The sequence below is a fragment of the Melanotaenia boesemani genome, chromosome 2 (assembly GCF_017639745.1).
Source record: "Melanotaenia boesemani isolate fMelBoe1 chromosome 2, fMelBoe1.pri, whole genome shotgun sequence".
Classification (NCBI taxonomy): domain Eukaryota; kingdom Metazoa; phylum Chordata; class Actinopteri; order Atheriniformes; family Melanotaeniidae; genus Melanotaenia; species Melanotaenia boesemani.
The window spans coordinates 20850836-20876560 of record NC_055683.1 but is presented as its reverse complement, the minus strand read 5'-3'; the positions used below and the strand labels follow the sequence as shown (position 1 = coordinate 20876560).

At 37.5% G+C, this 25725-nt stretch overlaps 1 protein-coding gene and 1 gene segment (V, D, J or C); both read right to left on the bottom strand.

Moving 5' to 3' along the window:
• LOC121655986 (hemicentin-1-like) overlaps positions 1–25725 on the bottom strand; it is a 176290-nt gene that overhangs the window by 56232 nt on the left and 94333 nt on the right. The window contains exons 1-3 of one of the 18 annotated variants that reach the window (XM_042011027.1): positions 18834–18951; positions 18415–18713; positions 9362–9366 (exon numbers count right to left, since the gene is read on the bottom strand). The exons of 14 other annotated variants lie outside the window; for them this stretch is intronic. In XM_042011027.1, the coding sequence (XP_041866961.1) occupies positions 9362–9366; positions 18415–18713; positions 18834–18879 (350 nt within the window). In that variant the 5' untranslated portion in view covers positions 18880–18951. Of the gene's footprint in view, positions 1–438; positions 452–2376; positions 2390–9361; positions 9367–18414; positions 18714–18833; positions 18952–19841; positions 19851–25725 lie in introns of those variants that run through there. 3 more of the 18 variants (XM_042011088.1, XM_042010966.1, XM_042011001.1) reach the window with 3 other exon arrangements.
• On the bottom strand, positions 21343–21867 carry LOC121656282. The segment is given in 2 exon segments: positions 21343–21698; positions 21783–21867. Coding segments are annotated over 2 exon segments (363 nt in total).

Genomic DNA, 25725 nt, shown 5'->3' with positions numbered 1-25725 from the left:
TCGAACATTTGAGGTGGGCGTGGTTAATGCGGAACAGCGTGAAGTGAAAAGTTGTCCTTTCTGCATTTCTGACTATGTGATGTGGAATAGACAATTTCAATTAACAGCTGATCGAAGTGGTGAGAAAGTATGAAAATGAATAAACGTGGTAGATCAAGGACACCGTGTATGCACAACCTTGTCTTGTCACAAAAAAGTTTCTTGTTAAGTATGAAATCAACAGGCCAAGATTAACTTTTTTCTTGTTCTTGCGGCCTCAAGAACAAATTTCTCTTTTCTTGTGGAATATGTACCAAGCTTTATTGTCCAGAAGAAGTGCTACCTCTGAGTCTAATTGTAGCCTCTTTAACTCTTGCAGTGCCTTCCAATTTGGAAATACAAGACCAATGTTGATCCAAAAGTACCCCTTTCTTTAGATGACAACTTCTTTGCCAACGACCGTAGTTGTTTTTAAATGTACTGTCAGATCCTGGTCATCTGCAGGTGGTCTCCTGCCTTTGCAGTGTTTTAGACGGAGGGAGAAGGATTCACATGAACATACATGAACTCACGGCTGGTAAACACAGGGCTGGAGATCAACACAGAGAGATGTGTGTGATGTCATGATATACTCTATATGAGCTTAAACAGACTTGGTCAAACTGATTCCTACCATGAGTTTGGTTTATGTTTGTAAGTTTGAGGGATTTACCAGCATTACATTGCAAAAATCATCTTTCTGTTCAAAAGTAAAAATAAACTACAAGAATGCAAAGAAATTACAATTACAAACTAAACAGAATAATCAACTGAATACACAGTTTTTGTAGTGTTTTTCAGCTATTTTTAGTTCATCAGTGTCAGAGATTTAAAGAGATTTAAAGCAAAAATTGTTTCTCCTAAAAGCTGCATTATTATAATACAAATATATTTAACTTAAACTAACATTTAAGTCTGTCAAATACTGTTTACCTTTATTGTTTGAAGTTTACAAGCATCGCTCTGTGTTTTTCACTCTTCTAAATTTCAGAAAAAAACATTTAATTTATAAATGCATGGATTAGAGCCTGGATGTGGAACAAACCAAGTGTCTCATATTTTAGCTCCTCATATGAAAAAGCTACCGAAGAACTTTAAAAACAGAGTTTTTGTGTAAGACAAATCTGCTGTAATAGATTCCAACTAAAAATTTAGATTAAAAGGTTATAAAGTAATTTCCTTATAAGTAACTGTGAATGATTCAAGGTATAAAAACAGATGTGGGCTATGTAACCTTATATTGTCAGTTAAATGATCTTAATGACATAACTGGTCTGAGCCCTGTCATGGTTGCAGAGCTGCAATCAGGATGATCTCCTACACCTGCCCTGATTGTGATTCCCCTCACCTGCTTCCTGCCCTACTTATACACTCTTCACTCTGCTTCCCTGCCAGATGGTCAACAGTACTAACCTTGTTGATATCCAGCTATTTTCTTGTTCCAGACTTTCTTGTCATCGAGCCTGTTACGTCCGTGGAGATTCTCTTGCCTGACCCCTGCCGGATCCCTTCAAGTGCCCACCTGGATATTAACCCTTGCCCGTATGACCACGGAGATAACCTGTCCCTCTGGATAAGTACTGCACTGAGCCTCACTGTGAATGAACATTGCCTGCCCTGACTATGTCTTTTGGATTTGTGGACTTATATTCCTGTCTGAAGTTCATTTCAGGAGTCCTCACTCACAGACCTGGGATTGCCTGACTCCTCCAGCTAACCACAACTGGTTTCACTCCCTTCATCCCCCTGGCCCTAAATAAACCTTATTCTTTTCAAAACCATCTGTTCTGCGTGTGGCTGAATTTCTGGGTCTTCAGGAGCAAACCTGACAAGCCCTCCATCTTTGGCCTCTTCATGAAAAATTGAGGAGTTTCTATTCATTTCTGTTGTGGCCCTCAGGCAAAGCATATTCACTGTGCTCATGGTTGCATTGCTACTTGGAGTCTGAAACAAAAAAAAAAAAAACTTACTTTTACCCATGAAGACCGAAAGTGGTGTTTAAAAGAAATCAAACCTAATCAGTGGAAAACCTGACAGTCTTAAAGTCTTTATTTTTCAGCCTCCCAAACAGAAAGAGCATGAAGTCAAGCATTGTTGTGAAGAATCTGTTAATGCAGGTTTGTGTGCATGTGTTTAGTCAGTTCCAGTCACTGTGTGTCCCGAGCGCAGTAATAAACAGCAGAATCTTCAGTTTTCAGACTGTTCATCTGCAGAAACAGCTGCTTTCTGCTATTGTCTCTGGAGATGATGAACCTTCCTTGGACTGACTGAGAGTAGTAGTTGTTGCTTATATAACCATTATTATCGGTAGCAACCCATTCCAGTCCTTTTCCAGGAGCCTGACTGATCCAGGCCATCCAGTAGCTGCTAAATGACAGACCGGAGGCTGTGCATGTTAACTTGTGGGCATCTCCTGGTCTTTTAACCACTGCTTCAGATTGTGTCAGTTTGTCCATAGGTGCCTTTAAAAATTATAGAAAACAATCATTTGCGTTAAGTTGGTAGCACAAATTAAAGTTGATGAGATCAGTGAGGATCTTCACCTGCCCAGCAGATAGATAAAATCAGCAGCCTGTCCTGTAACCCAACATGTTGAACCATGATTCAACTGATCTTTCGTCTTCTCTCCAGTCAGGTAGAGGTGGGAGACATCTGAGTTTTGCAATGACTCCACCTCACATTAAAAAAGTGGACTTTCACCTCTGAAGGTAAAATCTATCTGACCATAGACATTTACAACTATGGGAATTTGAGTACTTACATGCCTTCATTGTTTACCATAAACAGTAAACAATACAGTCATTTTGACTGACTGTACCATTATTCATTTCCTAAGTATCTGTGTTCCTCATCTCACTAACACCTAATACTCAGCACTACTTATATCAAACATTATACCACAGAAACAGACCTATGTCTGAACCAGGGATAACATCTGAAAAACAGCTATTATTACACAACGTAAACATAGAACATGCATGAAAAGTGTTAAAAATGACTGAACCAAAAACTGTCACCAGTCCAGCAAACAGTTCATTTTAGGTCTTCTTCATCTATGAGTCAGCTTGTCTAACTCATATTCTCACTGGTTAGATGAGGACGTGGAGGCTATGTTTGTTTAACATAGAGGATGCAAAAATTATTTTTTCAGCTTTTTTTTTTTTTTGTTTTTGCTGACTTCAACAAATACTGAAGAAATTTAAAATTAACTGCTGTATAACAAACCATAAATACACTAAAGTGCCCTATAAAAAGATATTTCAACACAAGAAATTATCAGAAATTTAAATTTGCTTAAATTATTTTTGTTTGATGAGACAAAATATATATGTCTTTATTTCAAGTTATATATAACCAAAACATTAAACAAAAACCATAGAGGTCTCATATATTTACTGTTTATTCACACCTGAAAGACTGGTAGACGTGTCGTCTTGTGGCTAAGTTTTTATACAGCTGCTCCACTGTCTTCAGTCACTGTGGTATCGAGCACAGAAGTAAACAGCAGAATCCTCGGCTTGCAGACTTTGGATTTCCAGGTACTGAGAACTGCTGGGAACATCTTGAGTAAAAATGAAACGACTTTGAAATGAGCTGGCATAGGTAGCAGCTGCTGTTTGTGTGTTTATCCACCCAATCCGCTGCAGAGCTTCTCCAGGTTTCTGTCTGATCCAGTTCATGCTATAACTAGTCATAGTGTAACCAGATGTAACACATGAAATCTTCACTGTCTCTCCAGGTCTTCTCATCTCAGAGGGAGGCTGTTCAAGTTTGATCTCACTCCAAACACCTGTAAGTCCAATAAAGAAAGAGAAATCACGATGTTTTAGATTACAAATGAAACACATTTTGTTTTCTTCATGACTATAAAATGTAAATTTTTACCATGAAAAGTTAAAACAAATAATAAACTCCAAACATTCACACACGTCATCCCAATCATGATGAACTCTTCAGGTTAGGAAACTCTGAAATAAGAGTTTTCATCAGTTACTGAGGCTTTGTGAGCTGTTCTCCCTCAGATGGTGTGACTCTTAGTGATGATGACTTTATAAAGAAGAAAGACTTTGCATAGACCTCCCTCTTCAGGTTGAAAGGGGGAACATGCACAAAGGAAACAGTTTTATTTCATGTTTTGTGCATGTTGGATGCTGCAGCAAACAGAGAGTGAACAGACACAAGGCCGCTGGCCCGGACGGTATCAGCCCCAGGATACTGAGGACCTGTGCCAGCCAGCTGTCTGTAGTTCTCCAGCACCTCTTCAATCTGAGCCTCAGCCTGGAGAAGGTGCCACAATTTTGGAAGACCTCCTGCCTGGTTCCTGTTCCTAAGAAGTCATCTCCATCTGGCCTCAGTGATTACCGTCCAGTTGCCCTTACATCACATGTGATGAAGGTGCTGGAGAGGCTGGTGTTGGCCCACCTGAGGCCGCTGGTGAAACCTTCTCTCGACCCTCTGCAGTTTGCCTACCGGCCACGTGTGGGGTGGATGATGCTGTCATCTATCTGCTGCAGCGAGCTCACTCGCACCTGGATGGTAGTGGAGGCATTGTGAGAGTCACATTCTTTGACTTCTCCAGTGCCTTCAACACCATCCAGCCTTCTTTACTGGGTGGGAAGCTGCGGCTGATGGGTGTCGGCGGGTCCTCTGTCTCCTGGTTCGCTGATTACCTGACAGACAGGCCGCAGTTTGTCCGGCTGGGCGGTGTCCTGTCTGATGTGGTGATGAGTGATGTAGGAGCCCCGCAGGGCACTGTGCTCTCTCCATTCCTGTTCACCTTATACACCACAGACTTTCAGTACAACTCAGAGTCATGTCACCTTCAGAAATATTCTGACGACTCTGCAGTTGTTGGGTGTATAAGTGGTGGACGGGAGGAGGAGTACAGGGGGCTGGTGGACGGATTTGTGGAGTGGGCGGGTAAGAATCACCTGCTGCTTAATGTGGACAAGACCAAAGAGATGGTGTTAGACTTCAGGAAGAAGGGACCAGCTCCACAGCCCCTCTGCATCCTGGGTAGTGATGTGGACACGGTTGAGGAATATAAATACCTGGGAGTGACTATCGATAACAGACTGAGCTGGAAGACCAACAGCACAGCTGTGTACAAGAAGGCCTGCAGCAGACTCTACTTCCTGAGGAAGCTGCGGTCGTTCAATGTGTGCAGCAAGATGCTGGAAATCTTTTACCAGTCTGTGGTGGCCGGTGCCCTGTTTTCATCTGTGGTCTGCTGGGGGGGGCAGCATTGCAGCCAGTGACACCAACAGACTGAACAAACTGATCAGGAAGGCTGGCTCTGTCATTGGCTGCAGACAGGACACTTTAGAAGCAGTGGTGGAGAGGAGGACACTGAACAAACTGTTATCTATCTTGGATAACCAGGACCACCCTCTCCACCCTGTGCTGGACAGACAGCAAAGTTCCTTTTCCAAAAGGCTCAGACAGCTTCGCTGTCTCAAGGACCACTTTAGGAAATCTTTCCTGCCACACGCAATAAGACTGTTTAACTCATCGTCATGGTCTCAGAGATAACAATATGAGTGACTGTTGTAACTGGTGAATTTTTGCACTGACTGGATCAACCTTGCACAGTTAAACTCCTCATCTTCACTACTAATCATTGCACTGGACTATATTATTTGCTGGCTATTCTCACTCTTACTGTGTATAGCTAAATATCTCCTTGTATAAGTCTTGTAAATATTGAAATTTTTATACTGTTTTTCATTTTTTTTGCTACCTTAAGAAGCACGATTGCTAAATGACTGTACCGCTGCAACGCCTAAATTTCCCAGCTTGGGATGAATAAAGTACTTCTATTCTATTCTATTCTATTCTATTCTAAAAATATTTGTTAAACATTGGAAATACAGAAAGAGAAAGAGTTGAATTGGAACCAACAAAAACATATTTTAGGATGCTAAAATATTCAAAGTACTGGCAAACATGTGGACAAGTCTGTAAGTAACTTAAAGTGCAAATTACAGCAGCAGGTACATTTAAGTACACAACTAATTACTCATGATGAAAATTACACAAGACAGTAATTACACTGATAATCTATGAGGGCATTGTTTTAGCTTCTGGTCTTGTCAGGATTTTCATTTAACTCTACTGACATGTTTCTATTCTACTTTTAGGTTCATCATGCCATAAAACAATATATGAGACCCAAAAACCTTCTAAAAGTGGAATTATAAATACTCTCCCCTACTGACATCCATACTGAAGAAGGTTTTTCAAATCTCTGTTCAACTACACAACACGTTAAATATCATGATGACAATGACATCATAGCTGTGATCACAAGCGAGCTATGGAACAGCTACGCAAAACAGCACAATTTATAATCAGAATTTATAATTCATGTTCATAATAAACATACTTGTAATATCATAATGTATAACACAATACACAAGTATTATCATGACATGATCACACAAAAATATACCAAACAATAGTACCAACTGTTTCTAGCTTCCCTGTCAGGAAGTTACTGGGTAAATATTCAACTGGTCATGTTTTATAAATGCTGGGTTTTGTTTAGGTCTGGTGGTGGTTTGTAACACACAGCTGTGTCCTCTGATTAGTTTTTATTTGTGTGTTGTGTTGTATATTTTGTCCTGCTTTTGTCTGTTCCTGCAGACATCTCTGCTGAAATTAATCTTGTTATTCAGGACATTATTTTAACAACAGCAGCCACCACTGCCTCCCCATTGTTAAAAAATCCAATCCATTGGTTTTCCTTCAAGCCATCTGATCCAGCCTGTTCCAGAGCCTTAAGTCAAAATAACCAGAAACCAACAGGTGATGGACAAAAACTGTCCAGGCTGCACAACCTTTGACTCTGGCTGGATGACATCAATACTGTACACCTGTGGAAACACAAAGCAGCATTATCTCCATCATTTATCAGAATGTGTCTGATGGGATTATAAGTGTGAATCCAGGGAAAAATTCTCACAGGATCCAGCTGCCAGCAGCTGTATCAGAGCCACAGAAAACATGGCTGATGATGAATACACACAGTTCACTTCCTTATACAGAATATTTATTTGCATATTGTTGAATAAACAACTTAATTTAAATCATATCATGCATGTGAAGTTGTACTCTGTCATATCATCACTGAGTTTTAACAGACTTACTTACAACCCATTATTAAAAGCTTTCTGTTGGCTCGGCTGCTAGTTGTGTTGTGTTTCATATCATGTTTATTATTATTTTTAAAAAAAAAGAAAAAGAAAAACATTTTTAATGATGTAATATTTGATCAGAAATATTTATTTCATCCCTGCTGATCAGGAATGTTGTTTTGGAGATTCATATTTGGTAAAGAGGAAGTAGTTTTTGTACGAGTCTCCTGTTTGTGTCTCTCACTGTGTTTCTCTTGCACAGTAATACACTGCTGTGTCCTCGGTCTTCAGACTGTTCATCTGTAGATAGATTTTACTGTTGGAGTCGTCTCTGGAGATGGTGAATCTGCCTTGGACTGACTGGGAGTAAGATATTGGAGAACTGGAAGTGCCGATGTAAGCAATCCACTCCAGTCCTTTTCCAGGAGCCTGTCTGATCCAGGCCATGTAGTAGCTGCTGAGTGTGAATCCAGAAACTGTACAGCTCAGTTTGTGAGATTCTCCAGCTCTTTTAACCACTGGTTCAGACTCTGTCAGAGTCTGACCATCAGCACCTGCAACAACATTTAAAAGAATTACGAGCTCAAATGGATCAGAGTTAAAATCTTAAACTAAAGTTGGATGAGATGTTCACCTGCCCAGTAGAGAGCTAAAAGCAGCAGTCCTGTCCTGTAGTCCATCGTGTTAAACAGAGTTCTCTGATGCTCTGCAGATGGTTGATAAGAGTTTAAAGAAAAACGATTTGCATGAGCTTCCTGTGGAGAACTGGGATGTGTTCGTAAATGAGGTTTTATTTGGTGGAAATATGAGAATTAAAGAACTATTGAACGCAGATTATTTCTGCTCAATAGTTACTAAAACAACTAATGCTGGTAATATTAGTTGTTGATGCAGGTTGCTGCAGTTGTTGAAGCACAATAATAAATAAGAGCTGCTTTTTTCTTTGTCTAACTAATATAACTTTATATCTACTGGACATTAGTTAAGATGAGTAGGAGAAAAAATGAGTTAGCTGTATGTCAGTGGCAAAAAAAAAAAATATTTGCATTGTATTCAGAACTGATCATTTTAAAGTCGAAGTTTACTTGATTGTGCATTGCTAATAAGGATTAAATGATTATCTGTACATGTCAGTTTTTGGGATTCTTCAGGTTGTTTTTTAGTAAGTAAGTAAGTAAAGTAAGTAAATGTTTATTTATATAGCACCTTTCAAGATAAAATCACAAAGTGCTTAACAAGATAAAACACCAAATAACAGTAATACAGAGAGAATAAAAACAAATAAAACTAAGTAAAAGTCAGTTTAAAAAGATGTGTTTTTAGCTGCTTTTTAAAAGAGATCATGGAGTCCACAGATTTCAGGCCTAGAGGAAGGGAGTTCCAGAGAACAGGAGCCACTGCTGCAAAGGCTCTGTCACCCTTAGTCCTCAGCCGTGTTGGTTTAACAACCAGCAGATCCTGATGACTCGATCTCAGGGACCTGCTGGGCACGTAGAGCTTTAGGAGATCCCTGATGTATTCAGGTGCCTGGTCATGTAGTGCTTGATATGTAAACACCAGAATTTTAAAATGCACCCTGTAATAGATGGGCAGCCAGTGCAGCTGGATTAGTAGAGGAGTGACATGGGTGAATTTAGGGGATTTAGTTATCAGCCTTGCAGCAGCGTTCTGAACCAACTGGAGACGGTCAAGCGATTTTTTGTTTAAACATGTGAAGAGGGAATTACAGTAATCCAGTCTGGATGAGATGAAGGCATGAACGATCATCTCCATCTCAGATGATGAAACAACTGGGCGCAGCTTAGCAATGTTTTTGAGGTGATAAAAACAAGTAAGTAATTTTACATGTGCATCCAAGGACATTGCAGGGTCAAGGGTTACCCCAAGGTTCCTGACCGAGGGCTTAATGCATGAGGCAAGTGGGCCACTAATTCAGTTTCTGTCAGTGTCTGACCATCAACACCTGTCAAAATAAAGAGAACAGCTTTTCATGCATTATGACGACAAGCATTTCTGATGTATTTATATTGTGGATCCACTGAAATCTCCTCACCGGCTGCAGCAGCAGCATCAGAGCTACAGAGGACATGATGATGTTGAAGCTGAGATAATTAGAGCTTCTCTAACACACGCATGTTCTTCAATTCCTTATAAACATGTGTTTGCATGTTTTAGAATTAGTGAATTAATTTAATTATGTTACAGTTGCTTTCTCACAAGAGATGACACAGAAAGACAGTTGTAGCTCTGAAGATTTTTAGCCCATAAGAGCCTGGCGTGACATATTTATACATACAGTTTCTGAGACATTTTGCTTCAATTTATGGTATAAAATTTGCTCAAAATCCTGTTGAACACAATCTGATACGTGTTTTCTGTCCCATAATAGATATCCAAAAGCAGAAAACCACATTATAATATTTTTAAAATATCACATGGTAATAAATGGTAGATGTTACGTTTTGTTAAAGGGCCAAATAAAGACCTCATATTAAAAGAAAAAAATAAAAATAAAAATTTGAATTTTCTTAACATTTTTTCATAGTTGGGCCTTAGAGTTTTAGACTTACTGTACAATTAAATACATTGTAAGGATCAGGATTCAATGTAATCAAGATTTTTTTCTTACTTTTCTCCTCCTTGTTTGCTTTTTTATTATTTCAAGTTCTTCTTAATGCAAAACTTGTTCAATAATTGGTTTAAAGAGTTAAATATTTAACCAAATGTTTGGGCCAACAGGGAAGAAATAAAAATGAAGTAGTCTTCTTTATTGTTTTTATTATTATTATTTTTATTTTGATTTTTAATTTACAGAATGAAGTCAGAATTTCATCTGAATCTCAGCTGATAATTTCCGATAAGTTTACATGTTCTTCGTGTGTGTTTGTGGGTTCTTTCAGGGAAGTCTAGCTTCCTCCAACAGTTGTTGTCTCTAGATCACCTTAACTGGTCCTGAGCTTACTGAAACTGTATATGCACAACTATTACTAAGTATTACTAGTTTCACTAGAATCCGACGCTCAAGTAATCATAAAGAAAACATTGGTCCCTGATTCGTTCCTCATTAGTTACTGAGTAAATAATCCAGTTTTGTGGCCTTTATTGTAAAGTCTGACCTATTAAATCATCATAACGAAGTAAAGTGAAAACAATGTCAGTTGTTTAAATCAATGAAAACTTTGCATAAATCACCAGCTTCAGAACTGTTTTGGTATTTCCAGGCTTTGCCATACTCACCCCTTTGGTGTTTCTATAGAAAAAGTCTTGTATATAATGCATCTGAATGTTACTGAGACAAATAGGTAGTTTTAGCCAAATGCTTGTTCAAGAAGATTAAAGACAAACTCAGTAAGTTAAACTTTTTTGAGGTACATTCACATGTTCTTGTACTGAAGAACCTGAAACTCTTCTTCAGTTACAATTTAACATTTTATGTGTATTTTTTATTCATCTGAGCATGTTAGACTTTTGTCTCTCATTGAGGCTCTAAATGTTGTTGCCAATCTTAGTTTTTAGCATTGATTTTCAAGAAATCCTTAAGAGTGTCAAGCACCAAATTCCACTACATGTGTCAAAGGACGCAATAAATGTTACACAATTTAGCAAATGCATATTTCAAAAAGCATGAAGAACCTTTGGAAAATTAATCCTAAAATCTTTACAGTTTTTTTCTTGAAAATAAAACAACTTTAAACAAGTCAACTATTATTGAAAACTGAGATAAAACAAGGAGGTGTTTCATTTTAGAGCTAATTAGAGATTAAATGGGATCCTGTTAAAGTTCAGTTTAAAGTTCAAAATCTTTATTGTCATTTTAAAAGTATAATGAGTTTTGAGGAGGGAAACTCCTTAATGTGCAAAAAACAGTATAAAATATTTACTGAATAAAAGCACAGTTAAAAATCACAATAAAAGAGAGGACAACAAAGTGGCCTTTTATTTCTTTAAATACTATATTTGTGATCACATTAGCATCATAATACACAAAATAGATACACTCAAGTTGTTTCAAACTGAAACAGAAAAAGATATTTATACAGCTGTTTCCTGACAGCTTTACACGTGTGTTTGGGTTTTGCTTGTTGTCAGGTTTTTGTTCAGGTCTGATGGGGGTTTGTATCACTGTGTGGCGTCTCACACAGTAATAAACAGCTGTGTCTTCAGGCTGCAGATTCTGTCCTGTTATTGTTACTGTTCCTGCAGACATGTCTCTGCTGGAGCTGAATTTGTTCTTCAGGTTATTATTTTGATAGAAGCTTCCACTACTGCCTCCCCACTGTTCATAAATCCAGTCCATCGGTTTTCCTTCTCGCTGTCTGATCCAACCTGTTGCATAGCTGCTATCAGTGCCAGCAGCAGCATCAGAGCTACAGGGAACATGATGATGTCGAAGATGAACTGATGGAAGCTCCTCTGACACACAGACACACACTTCACTTCCTTATGAATAACATTTGTTTGCATATGGTTAAAAAAACAGCTTCATTTGAATGATTATGTAATCATGAAGCTTCTTGCAACTCAATTAACAGAAGCACAGGTGACTGTAAAATTTGAGGATCATTTCATATAGAAAGCTATAGATTTTCACACAGGTGTGTACAATGAAGATAGGATGTCTGGTACCTTTATTTTTTGGGGAGGGTTGGGGTGTGATGTGATGTATGAATGGAATAGACACATTTTTAGACAGGAGGCTGACTTTTTCTTTTTTTTTTTTTTTACTATGTCTTTGTTAAGTTCCAGGGCCTTAAAGAGAACACCTAGGACATCAAGGATAATCACATCAATGCAGCAACTCCATCACAGCGGATGTTTAGCTTCAACCTTTACTTACATCTGTTGAGCTGAATTAACAACGTCAGACAGAAGTCTGGTCATGCCTGAATTCAGTTAAATATGTTTTATCCACAAAATGTGTGAAAATCCATGAAATGTGTGAAATGAAGTGGACACATGAAACACATTTGGTTATTTAGGGATTTAGTGTTAGCTCAATTCATGTTCTGTATCACTTTTTATTAATAAACTCTCCTTCCCCTGTGATATTGTATTTAGTTTAGCTGTCACATTAATTATAGATTCTGTTTTTCTGTGTTTCTACTAACGTTTGGTCAGACTGTGTCCTGTGTTTGGAGTGTTTATGTGTGAGGCATTAGATGTGATTGTTGTTAAAAACAAGTAATGTCAAAGCATGTTTTAAATATATGTAAAAACAATATGTACACTGTTTAAAACATGACTATTGAAACACAGTAGAGTTAAATGTACAGTATAATGAAGTGATAATGTTAAAGGTAGAGTGTGCTTCAGTTTAAAAAACAAAGTGTCCTTATATGTATTATATGTAGTAATGTTATATCAGCAAAAGACTTCTGTGGGTTTTTGTCCAGCTGCTCAGGCGGCTTCAGTCACTGTGGCTTTCGAGCACAATAATAAACAGCAGAATCTTCTGTTTTCAAACTGTTCATCTGAAGTTTCAGCATCTGTCTGCTGTCGTCTCTGGAGATGGTGAACCGGCTCTGAACTGACTGAGAGTAGAACCTCCTGCTACCACTGCCGCTATCATGCCACGCAATCCATTCCAGACCTTTTCCAGGAGCCTGTCTGATCCAGGACATGTAGTAGCTGCTGAGTGTGAATCCAGAGACTGTACAGGTCAGTGTGTGGGACTCTCCAGGTCGTTTAACCACTGGTTCAGATTCTGTTAAAGTTTGGCCTTTAACATCTGTTGAAACAAACAAGAAAATCTAGATTTGCTGTGATTTCTTTTTTTTTAACAAGTCAAATTTAACTCTGTATATTTCTCACCTGCCCAGCAGATTGCTAACAGCAGAACTGTCCTCAGATCCATCGTGTTAAAATGTTAGATCACAATTCTTTGTTGTTCTTTGTAGGCTAATAAATCAAGGTGGGAAACCTCGTTTTGCATTGACTCCTCCTCCAAATGACCTAAATTTATGGGATTTACATTTCTCCTGAAAATGTTGAAGGTATCATCCACAAGATCTTCCTCTATGTGACAATATGAATGGAGAAAAAAAAAAACATCAGAATGATCACATCATGCATTTCATTGATTTTATTTCACAAAATGTCAAATTACCACTGTACCACAGACAGTGGTACAGTGTGTTTTACTGACAAATAAAGCTTTGTCACCAGTGTTCAGCTCCCTCTGGTAGAGTAATATGCAAAAATGTTTTTAGACTGAATATTCTGTCCAATTAGATCAGAAATTTGAAGTTTAGAAGTTACATCCTGGAAGGAAACAAACAAAACATAAATGACTGTCTGAAAAAGAAAGCAGTGTTAGTTAGTGTAGATCAGGGGTAGCCAACGTTGGTCCTCGAGGGCACCAGTCCGGCAGGTTTTCCAGATTTCCCTGCTCCAGCACACCTGACTCAAATTAAATGGATCCAACAGCCTATAAGGATCTCCACAATGACTCGTTAGTTTAAGTCAGGTGTGTTGGGGCTTCACCCAGCTGTGCTCTGAAAAGTTTACACAAAACATGAAACTGGAAAAAACATAGTTTTGTCAGTAATTTTGAACTAATATGTCTACATGTGTTGGACAAATTGTCTTGGTTGTGTTTGTGATTGAACCAAATATTAATTGGCTATTTGTGTTGGTTTTTTGGTCATTTGGGTCATGGCTGTGTGATCATTGCACAGATAGCAGTAAACAGCTGAGTCCTCAGGCTGCATGATCAGTTTTACTCATCAGTCTGCAGTCAGTGTGTAGAAGGAACTGGTCTATAAAAGCATTGTTCTACCGTCTCCACCAGGCCCATACAAACATTTATTCCATTAAAACCTGGAACAAAGCTGTTATTAGTCAAAGAATAACCATGTTTTCATTCCAGTAGAATATTTATTAGTCAGTTACACTGTGTATAAATGACCGTTTAAACAATTAGTCTGAAAACACAGTAAAAAGTCCCCCATAGCATCACTCAACATTGAGAAGATCCATTTCTTACTCTACACTGCCACCATAAGGCCAAAGTAAAAACACTTGTAAGTTTTTGCAAGGCCTAACCACCTGATTCAAACTCTGTATCTCTGGCACAGTAAAGCCTGGTACACACAAAAGGATATTTGGGCTGTATTTGTCCCGATTTTGCCTCCTCCCGACCTCGGACGGCAAACGCCCGATCATCATGAGATTTCCCTGTCCAGTTATCATTTGTTCTGTTGTGTTATGAGCCAATTTGTCCCGATAATCCGCTCTGAAACGGGTCGTAGCCGATAATTTGGAACAGTGAACATGTTTAATATTTCAATGCCGATTTCTGAGGAATGCCGGCAACACGTACATTCTGACTGCATGGGTGGTGACGTGACGTGGAATGGAGCCAATCAGAGAGCGAGCTGACTGGGGAGCAAGGAAGTAAACAAAGTCCGTCTCCAGTCTGTTATTTTTTTCAACTCTGGCTTTTTCTGTTAACAGTAGTCCCAAAACCACCATCATTCCCTCATCCTACATATCCTCTTCCATGCTGTGTGTTGTGTTTTTGTATTGTTAGTTTCTTCTTCTTCATTCTTTGTCGGTTGTTGCTATGGTTCTTCTTCTACATTTCAAAGTTTGTCCGGCTCGGAGGACTAGATTGTATTTGAGTTACTGGACAGCATCGTCGTGTGTGTGTTGTTCTGTGATTACATTTTCAGAGCACACCGCACCCAGTACGATCACAACTGATTTTTTTATCTTCACGTGTGAGGTCTCGACCAAATAAAAAATCTCACAAGATTAAAAAAATCGTTATGTGTGTACCAGGCTTGATACACAGCAGAGTCCTCTGGCCTTAAATTGGACAGTTTCAGGTAAACTGTGCTGTTGCTGTTGTCTCTGCTGATTTCTATTCGACCTTGGATACTGTTGGAATATTCTGTTATCCTTCTCTGTTTCTACATTTTCAGTGTAATATGAGTCAGCTGCTCTTCAAAATATCACTGATCTGAGGCTCCTCTTCTGGTGGCTTCATGCTACAGGTTTTGAGGCTCTGAGAGGTTTTTGTTCAGGTCTGCTGATGCTTTGTGTTACTGTGTTACTGTCTTGCACAGTAATACACAGCCATGTCTTCAGCCTGCATATTCTGTCCTATAAGAGTCACTGTGTTGCTGGAAGAGTCTAAGTTGAAACTGAATTTGTTCCTCAGTGAATCTTTGTAGTATGTGGTATATCCAACACGTACACCTCCAATCCACTCCAGTCGTTTCCCTGATAAAATGTGTGTGATGATCACCAACAGAATAGAAGATCTGAGAGCTGATGGTCAGAGGCCGACCTGTCTGCACAGTTACAGAGGCTGACTGTGTCATCTTTTGACAAGCCACACCCGCTGAAAGAAGAAAACAGATTTATGAAAATAAAACTTGTAATTTATAGAACAAACCAAACAGATAAAATGAAAAAGAATGTAGAGATGCCATAAAAGAAAAAAACCTCAGTGCAAGAAAATTCCATCAAGACTTCACCAGATTCATGTTGTGACATATAATACATCAACAGGAACAGAAGCCACTGAACTAGTGTTTAAAATAGTGAGAAAGATTGATTTAAGTGTAAGTTAAAGTCATTCTGAACCAACAGTAAATTATCACATTATTACCATTTGCAAATAGATAAACACAAAAGAGAAAAAATTTATTATAACTTGACTGCAGTGAATTGTAGTAAATTTAGTCTGAATCTTTGAAAGTAGCCTGAGTTACTTTGTTGTGAATTTGTGCTGAACAAATAAAGCTGAATTGAAGTGAATAGAAACAATTCATCTTTATAGTGTTAAAAGTACATAGAGATGTATAAAATGTTCTATGTAAATGAATTTATTTTGCCTTAATGAGAAATAGGAAAGCAAATATTCAAAAGTATTTTATTAGGAGTTATGTATTATGAGTTATGATTTTGTACAGTTGCCTAACCAACGTCAGTCACTGTGAGCGACGAGCACAATGATAAACAGAATCTTCAGTTTTTAGACTCCATATACACAAATGATAAACCGGCCCTAAACTGACTGAGAGTAGTATGTGCTTGTAGTTGGTATAGTTCCAGCCCTTTTCCATGATCCTGTCTGACCCTTGCCATGTAGTCACTAAATGCATGTCCAGAGCCAGTACAGGTCAGTTTGTGGATTCTCCTGGACTTTTAATCACTGCAGATTCTGTCCGTCTGACCATCAACACCTGTTTGGAGGAAAAAGTAATTTGAGAAATGTCAATTCAAGATAAATGGGAGAAAATGCTTTAATAAACTATCAAATAAGTAGGTCTGTAAATATTTAACCTCACAGCAAAAGTCAGAACCAGCAGTTCTGTCATGTAGTCCATGTTGTTAAACTGTCTGTCTTCTGTTTTCAGTCAAACTTTTCATGTGGAGTCTATGTTTTGTTCAGATACAGGAAACCTCCACAAGTCAAAAGTTAAAACTAAGTTGGTAAGATGCAACGGACATCTGTCATTGAAATACAGTTAATATAGTAATCAGTGTTATTGTTCAGTTCTTCTGTCTGTTCTTGTTTTTCAAACAGCAAAGTTAAAAACTAACAACCGAGCCAGAAATCTGGGATGGACTCAGACCTGAATTTTTTAGCAGTTATAATAAGACAGTTGTGAAGTCAGCCTATTATCACTTACAGAACATATCAAGGATTAAAGGACTGATGACTCAGCAGGATTTAGAAAAACTTGTCTTTAGTAGACTGAAGTACTGTAGTTCTGTCCTCACAGGTCTCCCTAAAAAGTCCATCAGACAGCTGCAGTTAGTCCAGAACGCTGCTCCTCACTAAGACCAGGAAAGTAGATCGTATAACTCCAGTCCTCAGATCTTTACACTGACTTCCTGTCTCTCAAAGAACTTCTAAATCTGCTGTTAGTTCACAAAGCACTGAATGGTTTAGGACCCAAATACATCCAGGATCTCCTGGTTCGTTATGAACCAACCAGATCCCTCAGGTCATCAGGGTCAAGTCTGTTCCCAGAGTCAGAACTAAACGTGGAGAGGCAGCGTTTAGCTTTTATTCTCCTCACATGTGGAAAACCAGAACCAGAAAACTGCAGGTCTGCTGAAACTCTCAGCAGTTTTAAATCAGGGTTAAAACTTTTCTATTTGGTTCCTTTTGTCAGAACAACTGTTAAATTCTCCACACTGGAACTATATTTTGTGCTTCTTATCTGTTTTATTTCAGGTCTTTTGATCAATTGTTTTCCTGTTTGTATTTAATTTATTTTATTTCTTTAAAAGTTTGTTTTTAATGCACTTGTTATTTCCTCTTGCACCCCGTTGTAATGCTTTTAATGTTTTATGTGAAGCACTTTGAATTGTCTTGGACATAAAATGTGCTAAAAAGATATATTTGCCTTGCCTTCTGTGTAATAAAAATATGTGTCATTCTGTCTTGATTTCATACTACAGCTTCTTTATAACAACATAGGGATTTCATTGTGACCATCTTCAGTAGCTTTGCCATCTTTAACATCACCAGCAGGACACAGAACCTGGGAAGTGGAAGGAAGCTGTAAATGAACAAGTAGAATATTAATACAACTTCCATAGCTGTGTAATCTCATAACAAAAAGGTAATTGAAGGTTTCAGTCAGGGAATATTCATTTTACTGCAGCCTACATGAACAAGCTGCACAGATCAGATCAGAATGACTTTCAGGACTGCTTGCAATCATCAGCAGAGCAACGTTACGATAACCGGAGCGCCGTATTACAACGTTCAGACCATAATCTTAAATGAGTGGTTATAGGTCTAAAGTTAATGACTCTTTAGTGGTAAAATAGTTTACTTTTCACCCTTATTTGTTTCAGAAATAGATGATAGTAGATGATCAGAGTTAAATAAATAAAGGTTCAGTCTTCTCATGCTGAATCATGTTGGCTCAGAGCACAGTGAGATGTCATCATTTGTGCTGTGATCGACTTCACTGTGGTAAAGAAACCCTGCACCAAAGCAAATGATTGACAGCTAGGATGGAGAGAAAAAAAAAAGAAAGAAAGAAAAGAATAAAAAAATAAATAAAACTAAAAAAGGAAAAATATACAATTAAAATAATAGGGAAAACTAAATAAATGTTAAAAAAAATAAAACCACTCTGAAAAAAGTTGTTTTATCTATTTGTCTATATGTTTTTTTTTCTTTCTTTCTTTTTTTTTCCAGATTTATCTATTTTTCTGATGCTCCTATCATTTACTACTTTGATATTTGGATTTTATACAGATGCTTAACCAACGTCAGTCACTGTGCTCGTCGAGCACAATAATAAACAGCAGAATCTTCAGTCTTCAGACTTTTCATCTGCAGATACACCTGCTGTCTGCTGTTGTCTCTGGAGATGATAAACCGGCCTTTGATTGACTCGGCATAGTATGCGCTTGTAACATCTATAGTTGCGATCCACTCCAGCCCTTTTCCAGGAGCCTGTCTGATCCAGCCCATGTAGTGGCCGCTGATTGATAATCCAGAGGCTGTACAGGTCAGTTTGTGGGATTCTCCAGGACTTTTAATGACTGGTTCAGATTCTGTCAGAGTCTGACCATCAACAGCTGTTAAGAAGAAACAATCATTTAAAATATGTCTACATTAAATAGTCATGTCAGTTCAAAATATATGGGAGAAAATGTTTTAATAAATCAATTAATAAGTAAGATCTGTAAATATTTAACCTGCACAGCAGAAAGTGAAAAGCAACAGTCCTGTCCTGTAGTCCATGTTGTTAAACTGTGTGTCGGCTGTTTTCAGTCAAACTTATAGACGTGGAGGACGTCTTTGTTTTGCATTGACTCCACCTCACAGTTTGAACATGGAAATCATTTACAAGTCTTCAGAGAAAAGTTCTGTGTGGTCTATGTTCTTCATGCTCTTTAAATGAAGCAGTGATCAGCATCTGAATCTAAAAATAGATTACATTCTTTCAGAATAATTTAGTTTATTGTGACAAATGAAGGGACTCATCTGACCTTAATTAGGCAAGGCAGTTTATTTATATAGCACATTTCATTTACAGGACAATTCAAAGTGCTTTACATAAAACAAAGACATTACAGATATTTAGAAATAGTAAAAGGCATCAACACATAATCACAATAAAATAATAAATTACATTAAAATGATTAAAAGCAAGATAAGTTAAAAAGTTAACATGCAGATTTCATGCATAGGCACATGAGAAAAGAAATGTTTTTAACCTGGATTTAAAAATGTCTACATTTGGTGAAAGTTTAATCTCCACTGGCAGTTTGTTCCACTTGTTTGCAGCATAACAGTTAAATGCTGCTTCTCCATGTTTAGTCTGGACTCTGGTCTGGACTAGTTGACCAGAGTCTTTGGATCTAAGAGCTCTGCTAGGTTTATATTCTCTGAACATATCACAGATGTATTCTGGGCCTAAACCGTTCTGGGATTTGTAAACAAGCAGAAGGGTTTTAAAATCTATTCTGTGACTGACTGGAAGCCAGTGTAAAGATTTCAAAACTGGTGTGATGTGTTCAGATCTCTTAGTCCTGGTTAAAACTCTAGCAGCAGCGTTTTGGATGAGCTGCAGATGTTTAATGCACTTTTTAGGAAGTCCTGTTAAAAGACCATTACAGTAATCCAGCCTACCAATAATTTTACTTTTATTAATTATTGCTTTGCTTGTTAAAATTTGTTAGTGCTTTTTATAATTTAATTATTGTTATACTGATAAAAACATTTGGATAAAGGATAAATGTTTTCATATTTGCAACAAGAAAAGAGGTAAAAGGAATCATTAATGGTCTTAGAGCTCCTCCTCTGGTGGATTTAGGATACAAGTCTTCAGACTGAGAGGTTTTTGTTCAGGTCTGCTGATGGTTTGTGTTACTGTGATTCTCTCGCACAATAAAACACAGCCATGTCTCCAGGCTGCATATTCTGTCCATTCAGAGTTATTCTGCTGTTTGAAGCATCTAAGTCGATGCTGAATTTGTTCTTCAATGAATCTGACATGTACGCCTGTGAATCTCCAGTATATTTCCCACCGATCCATTCCAGTCCTTTCCCTGCAGGCTGTCTGATCCAGTGTGTTCGATAGCTGCTCATAGAATAAGAGACCTGACAGGTGATGGTCAGACGTTGACCAGGCTGAACAGTCATGGAGGATGGCTGTGTCAGTGTTTCACACTTCACACCTGTGGAGGAGAATATTGTAAATGAAATCTGTAAAAACAATGATCAGTGAGCGAGATCATAAAATCAGTGTCTGGGTGAGACTCACAGGATCCTGCAGCCAGAAGCAGCAGCAGAGCTACAGAGAACATGTTGGTGGTGAAGGTGATCTGATGGAGCTTCTCTTCTTCTGCTGCCAATAAAAGCATCACCTTAAATTTCTATTGGATGAAACATGTGACAAAATTTGGTTTGCATAAGTGATGACATGGACAGATTATAAAAAATCATCCTCATCAGTACGAATTCTTTATCTTTACGATTCAGTGCAGCTATATATAGAGTAATAAAAAGTTAAACAATAAATGATGCTTCATTATTGAGATTATGTTTCTCTGGGTGTGTTGGTGATGTTGAACTTATGTTTATTACATGAATGTGAAAAGCAGAAAACATCCTCTGTCATTACTTTATATGTCTTTCTGTGTCAGTCTGGCTCTCGAGAACAAAAATAAACAGCAAAATCTTAAGTTATCACACCGTTTATCTGCAGATACACCTGCTGTCTGCTCTTATCTCTGGAGATGGTGAACCGGCCTCCAGCTTACTGGGAGTAGCAGATTTCTGTCACAAACTAGTGACACAGAAATAAAAATAATAAAAAAATTAATAAAGGATACCCAGAATGAGAGGTTTCCACTGTTGTTAAATACCAACGAAAAAAAGTCTAAAATTGTTTTGACAATAAAATGATTAAAGAAATAAAATAAAATAGAATAAAACAAAAAATAAAATGAAATAAAGTAAAATAAAAATCTCGGATAAAAAATGACACGAAGATTAAAAAGTTTAAAAGCAAGCCACAAGTGTTTTCTTTATTTTTGCAGTTTTATCATCAGTCTGCTTTAACTACATATGACAGAAGATGGATAAGAGTAAATTTCTCTTTAAATTATATAAATACAGGGTATTTTAAAACTATGTTTTCAAAATACGTCGATAAAGTTTAATGATCTTATGCAAATTGAAAGAAAAGAGAAGAAATAATGTTGATTTGACATAATGAGTTTTTGTTCAGTGTTTCTGCTTTTTGTGTCACTGTGACAATCGAGTACAATAATAAACAGCAGAATCCTCTGTGGTCAGACTGTTGATCTGCAGATACACCTGCGTTCTGCTGTTGTCTCTGGAGATGGTGAACCGGTCTTTAAAAGACTGGGAATAAGCGGTGCTACTGCCACTGCTGATATAAGCAATCCATTCCAGTCCTTTCCCTGCAGTCTGTCTGATCCAAACATTAGAATAATCACCACCAAATCCTGAGTATGTGCAGGTCAGTGTGTGGGATTCTCCAGGCCTTTTCACCACTGATTCAGACTCAGTCAGTGTTTGACCCTCAGTACCTGAAATGAACACGGATCACAAGTAAACTACATTCAATAATGTCTCTAAATATGTTTCTGTCCAGCAGAATTTTGAATTCTTACCAGTCAAAGTGTAAAACACAGTGAATAAAGTGACCAAGTAAACAGGTCTGATCATTTTCAGTCAGTTCTTGGTCCAGTCTTCAGTGTTTGATGATCAGTCTGTCTCTGATCTTTGCTTTGCACCATCTATGAAGAAATTCAACTGGTGAGTTTGCATTGACTCCTCCTTCTCTAGAGAAATGACTCCACGTTTCACTCAGTAAATAGAAAGACCAAAAAGTCTATTTCATTATTTTATTCAACTACTTTTATAATGAAATGAGGATTTATAAAAACCAAACAACATGCCTGACCTGCCCAACCCTGACATGGTTTATCATCCATCATTAAATATAAAGTATGGAAATCATTTTTATCAGTTCCGCACAGCAGTAGCAGCACCACAAATCTCATCTGGTGAGACATCATGGTGGATTCCTAGAAGCTATTATAGCTGCTGCAAGTAGTAACAACAACAACACACAATAAAGACCAATAAAGACACACTGAAGACATCTCATTTATTGCTCAGGATTTACAACTAACAACATTTCTGTGCAAGATTTGCAATTCAAGTCAAACAAGAACTATGATGTACTGAAAGATATTATATAATAATATTCTGTTTTTAAGTTAGTTAAAAAATAATAATTTTTTCTTTATTTATCCTATTAGAGAAATTAGGGAATTACAAGAAAGCAGAAGGTTTCCATGTTTTGACGTTTGGGCAGCAGTTGTAGGTTTGAGGGTCTTGTTTATTGGCCCAGAGCGGTTCACCTCGGTTGGAAGACCAGGGACTTGAAACCAGGTCCTCCAGACCCAAGCCCACCACCCATTTTATGGAGGGAGTAGTAAAGCCAGATAACCAGTGCCATCACAGACAATTTGAAGACTGTTTATCACTCCGCTTATTTGTTTTTTTGTTTATTCTGTTTTAACCAACTTGTTATCATTCAGAGCTGTTGACATGTTTTCACTTATTCAACCAAAAACTGCTCACAGGATCCAGCTGTTAACAACAGCATCACATCTGCAGAGAACATGTTGCTGATGAAACTGGACTCAAGAGATCTTCTCTGATGTGGACTCATACTTAAATTCTATGTGAGGACATGTGACAGTAAATCTACATATGACTGAAACAAACTCATCTTATTTAAATTTAAATACTCAAAAATAATTAAATGTTCAGGAAATATTCTTAAGAAACATTTTTAAAAAAGAATATGTAGCCAATTCAAAACATGAGGATACTGATGAGGTAACTGTGGTTTATGTGATTTTTATAATATTCCAAGTAATATATATATATATACACACATAAAAGTATTTAATCTTCAGCTATGTTGACTTTATTACTTGGCAGCTAATTATTTAATATTATATGCAGTAAAGGTCGATGGTTTATAATGTTAAATTATTTACATTGATGAAGAGATATACTTTAATATTATGTAGAAGAAATACACTAAAGAAAACTCATTAATTGTCTTTTGCGAAGTACTAATGCACTGTGGAGTTTTTGTTCAGGTCTACTGATGGTTTGTGTTACTGTGTGTGTGGCTCTCTTGCACAGTAATAAACTGCAGTGTCTTCAGGCTGCATGTTCTGTCCAGTCAGTGTCACTGTTTTGCTGGAAGACTCTAAGTGGATATTGAACTTGCTCTTCAGTGAATCTTTATAGTATGTACCGTGTCCAGTGTGCGCGCTACAAATCCATTCCAGTCCTTTCCCTGCAGACTGTCTGATCCAGTGTGTCCGAGAGCTGCTGAGAGAATAAGAGACCTGACAGGTGATGGTCAGATGTTGACCTGGTTGTATGGTCACAGAGGACGGCTGAACCAGTGATTCACATTTCACATCTGTGGAGGAAAATATTGAAAATAAAATCTGTAATAACAATTAATGTGGTGTGATCATACCAACACTGTTACCGTCTTAGTGAGACTTACAGGATCCTGCAGCCAGAAGCAGCATCAGAGCTACAGAGAACATGTTGGTGTTGAAGATGATCTGATGGAGCTTCTCTTCTGCCAACAAGAGTGTCACATCAGATTTGTATAGGGTGAAACCTGTGACGTATTTGTGTTTTGCAAAGACCATGATGGTGGCAGTTTATAAAAGTGGGATGGTACATGTCAAAACAGTATTTTTTGTAAACATTTCTGCATTTATATCATGAATATAAAATTTTTATCTTCACAGTTATGTGCAACTATTTATGGATAGAAGAAAATGCTGCACAATAAATGATGCTTTATTGAGATGTGGGTGTGTTGCTGATGATGAGTAAATGTTTATTTCATGAATGTGAAAAGCAGAAAACAAACCTTTTTCATTACTTGCTGTGCTAGTTTTTGTTCAGTGTTTCTGCTTTTTGTGTCACTGTGACTCTTGAGCACAATAATAAACAGCAGAATCTTCAGTCGTCAGACTGTTCATCTGCAGATACACCTGCTGTCTGCTGCTGTCTCTGGAGATGGTGAACCGGCTTTTAACTGACTCAGAGTAGTAGGTGCTACCATCATTACTAAGGATCCAGGCAATCCATTCTAGTCCTTTTCCAGCTGCCTGCCTGATCCAAGCGATATGGGGATTACCACTAAACCCAGAATATGTGCAGGTCAGTCTGTGGGATTCTCCGGGTCTTTTAACCACTGATTCAGACTCAGTCATTGTTTGACCATCAGTACCTGCAGAAATATAGAGAATAATAAGGTTATTTTAACTTCACAGTTTTTTTGTTTGTTTTTTTTTTTTTGTTTGTTTTTTTGTTAATTAGTTTTTCCTACCAGCCAAAGTATGAAACAGAAAGAGGAAAACAACCAAATAAACAGGTCTGATCATTGTAAAAGTCAGTTGCTTCTTCCGTCTGCAGCTTAAATTTCAAACTGAATCACTGACTCACTTCTGTAACATTATAACAGATTGCAGGAAGCAGTTTTGCATGAACCCCTCCCTATTAAAATGAAACACCACAAACATTTATGGTATGTAATATATATTCCTGCTTTGTGATTTTAGTCTTTGACTCTTTGTAATAAACTATTTACAGATTACCAAGGCATAAAATCATTTCATGATAAAATATTTTGAATAAAAAATGATGATCAAAGTGCTTAATTGTATTTTTTTGCAAATATTTATCAAATTTATACTCTTTGTTCTTTCACACTATACTTTCATAACACTGTTTTGAGATACAGGAAAAAAATAATTCTTTTTTAAGTACATTAATATATCCCAGTAGCCTACACCAACACCTGAGAACAGTTAGAAATGAGACAATTAGACCATGTTAGTTTCTTCTTATTATTTCTTTCTTTTTCTATTTTTTTTCTTGTAATAAACATTTTTTATCAGAACTCACAAACCACAAGAGTAACTATTCCAGTTATTGTGTCCGTGTGTGTGTTACATGTTATGTTTTCTTATTGCCATCGTACTATGTTTTACTGACACCTGCAGGTCAGAAGACATTTTTTTAGAGTCCTCTGGCATTTGACTGGGACATTTATTTCCAGTCATTTCACTCTTTCCTTCTGTAATTTATCTAATTTAACTACGTGTAAATTTGCAAAATTCTGAATCTGTTCTAGCCTTTTATTATTCCATGATGCTGGAAGGAGGAATGGACTCCATTCCTGAATGAGGAGTAAAATAAACACGGAAGCAACTGATATTCTAATAAGAAATAAGCTCATCTTTAATTTTATTATTGGTTCTCTGGTGTAAAACAATAATAGTGAGATAAAGTGTTGATGTAACATTACACAGTTATTGTGTTTGTGTAGTTCAGCCTCATTTTCACAGAGTATTTGTACAGGTCTCTCTGGCACTTTGTATCACTGTGGATCCTGCATACCATGTGTATCTCACACAGTAGTAAACACCCATGTCCTCAGGCTGCATATTCAGCCCTGTTAGTTTCACTGAGCTCTCAGCAGCCAGTGTGTTGTAAAGG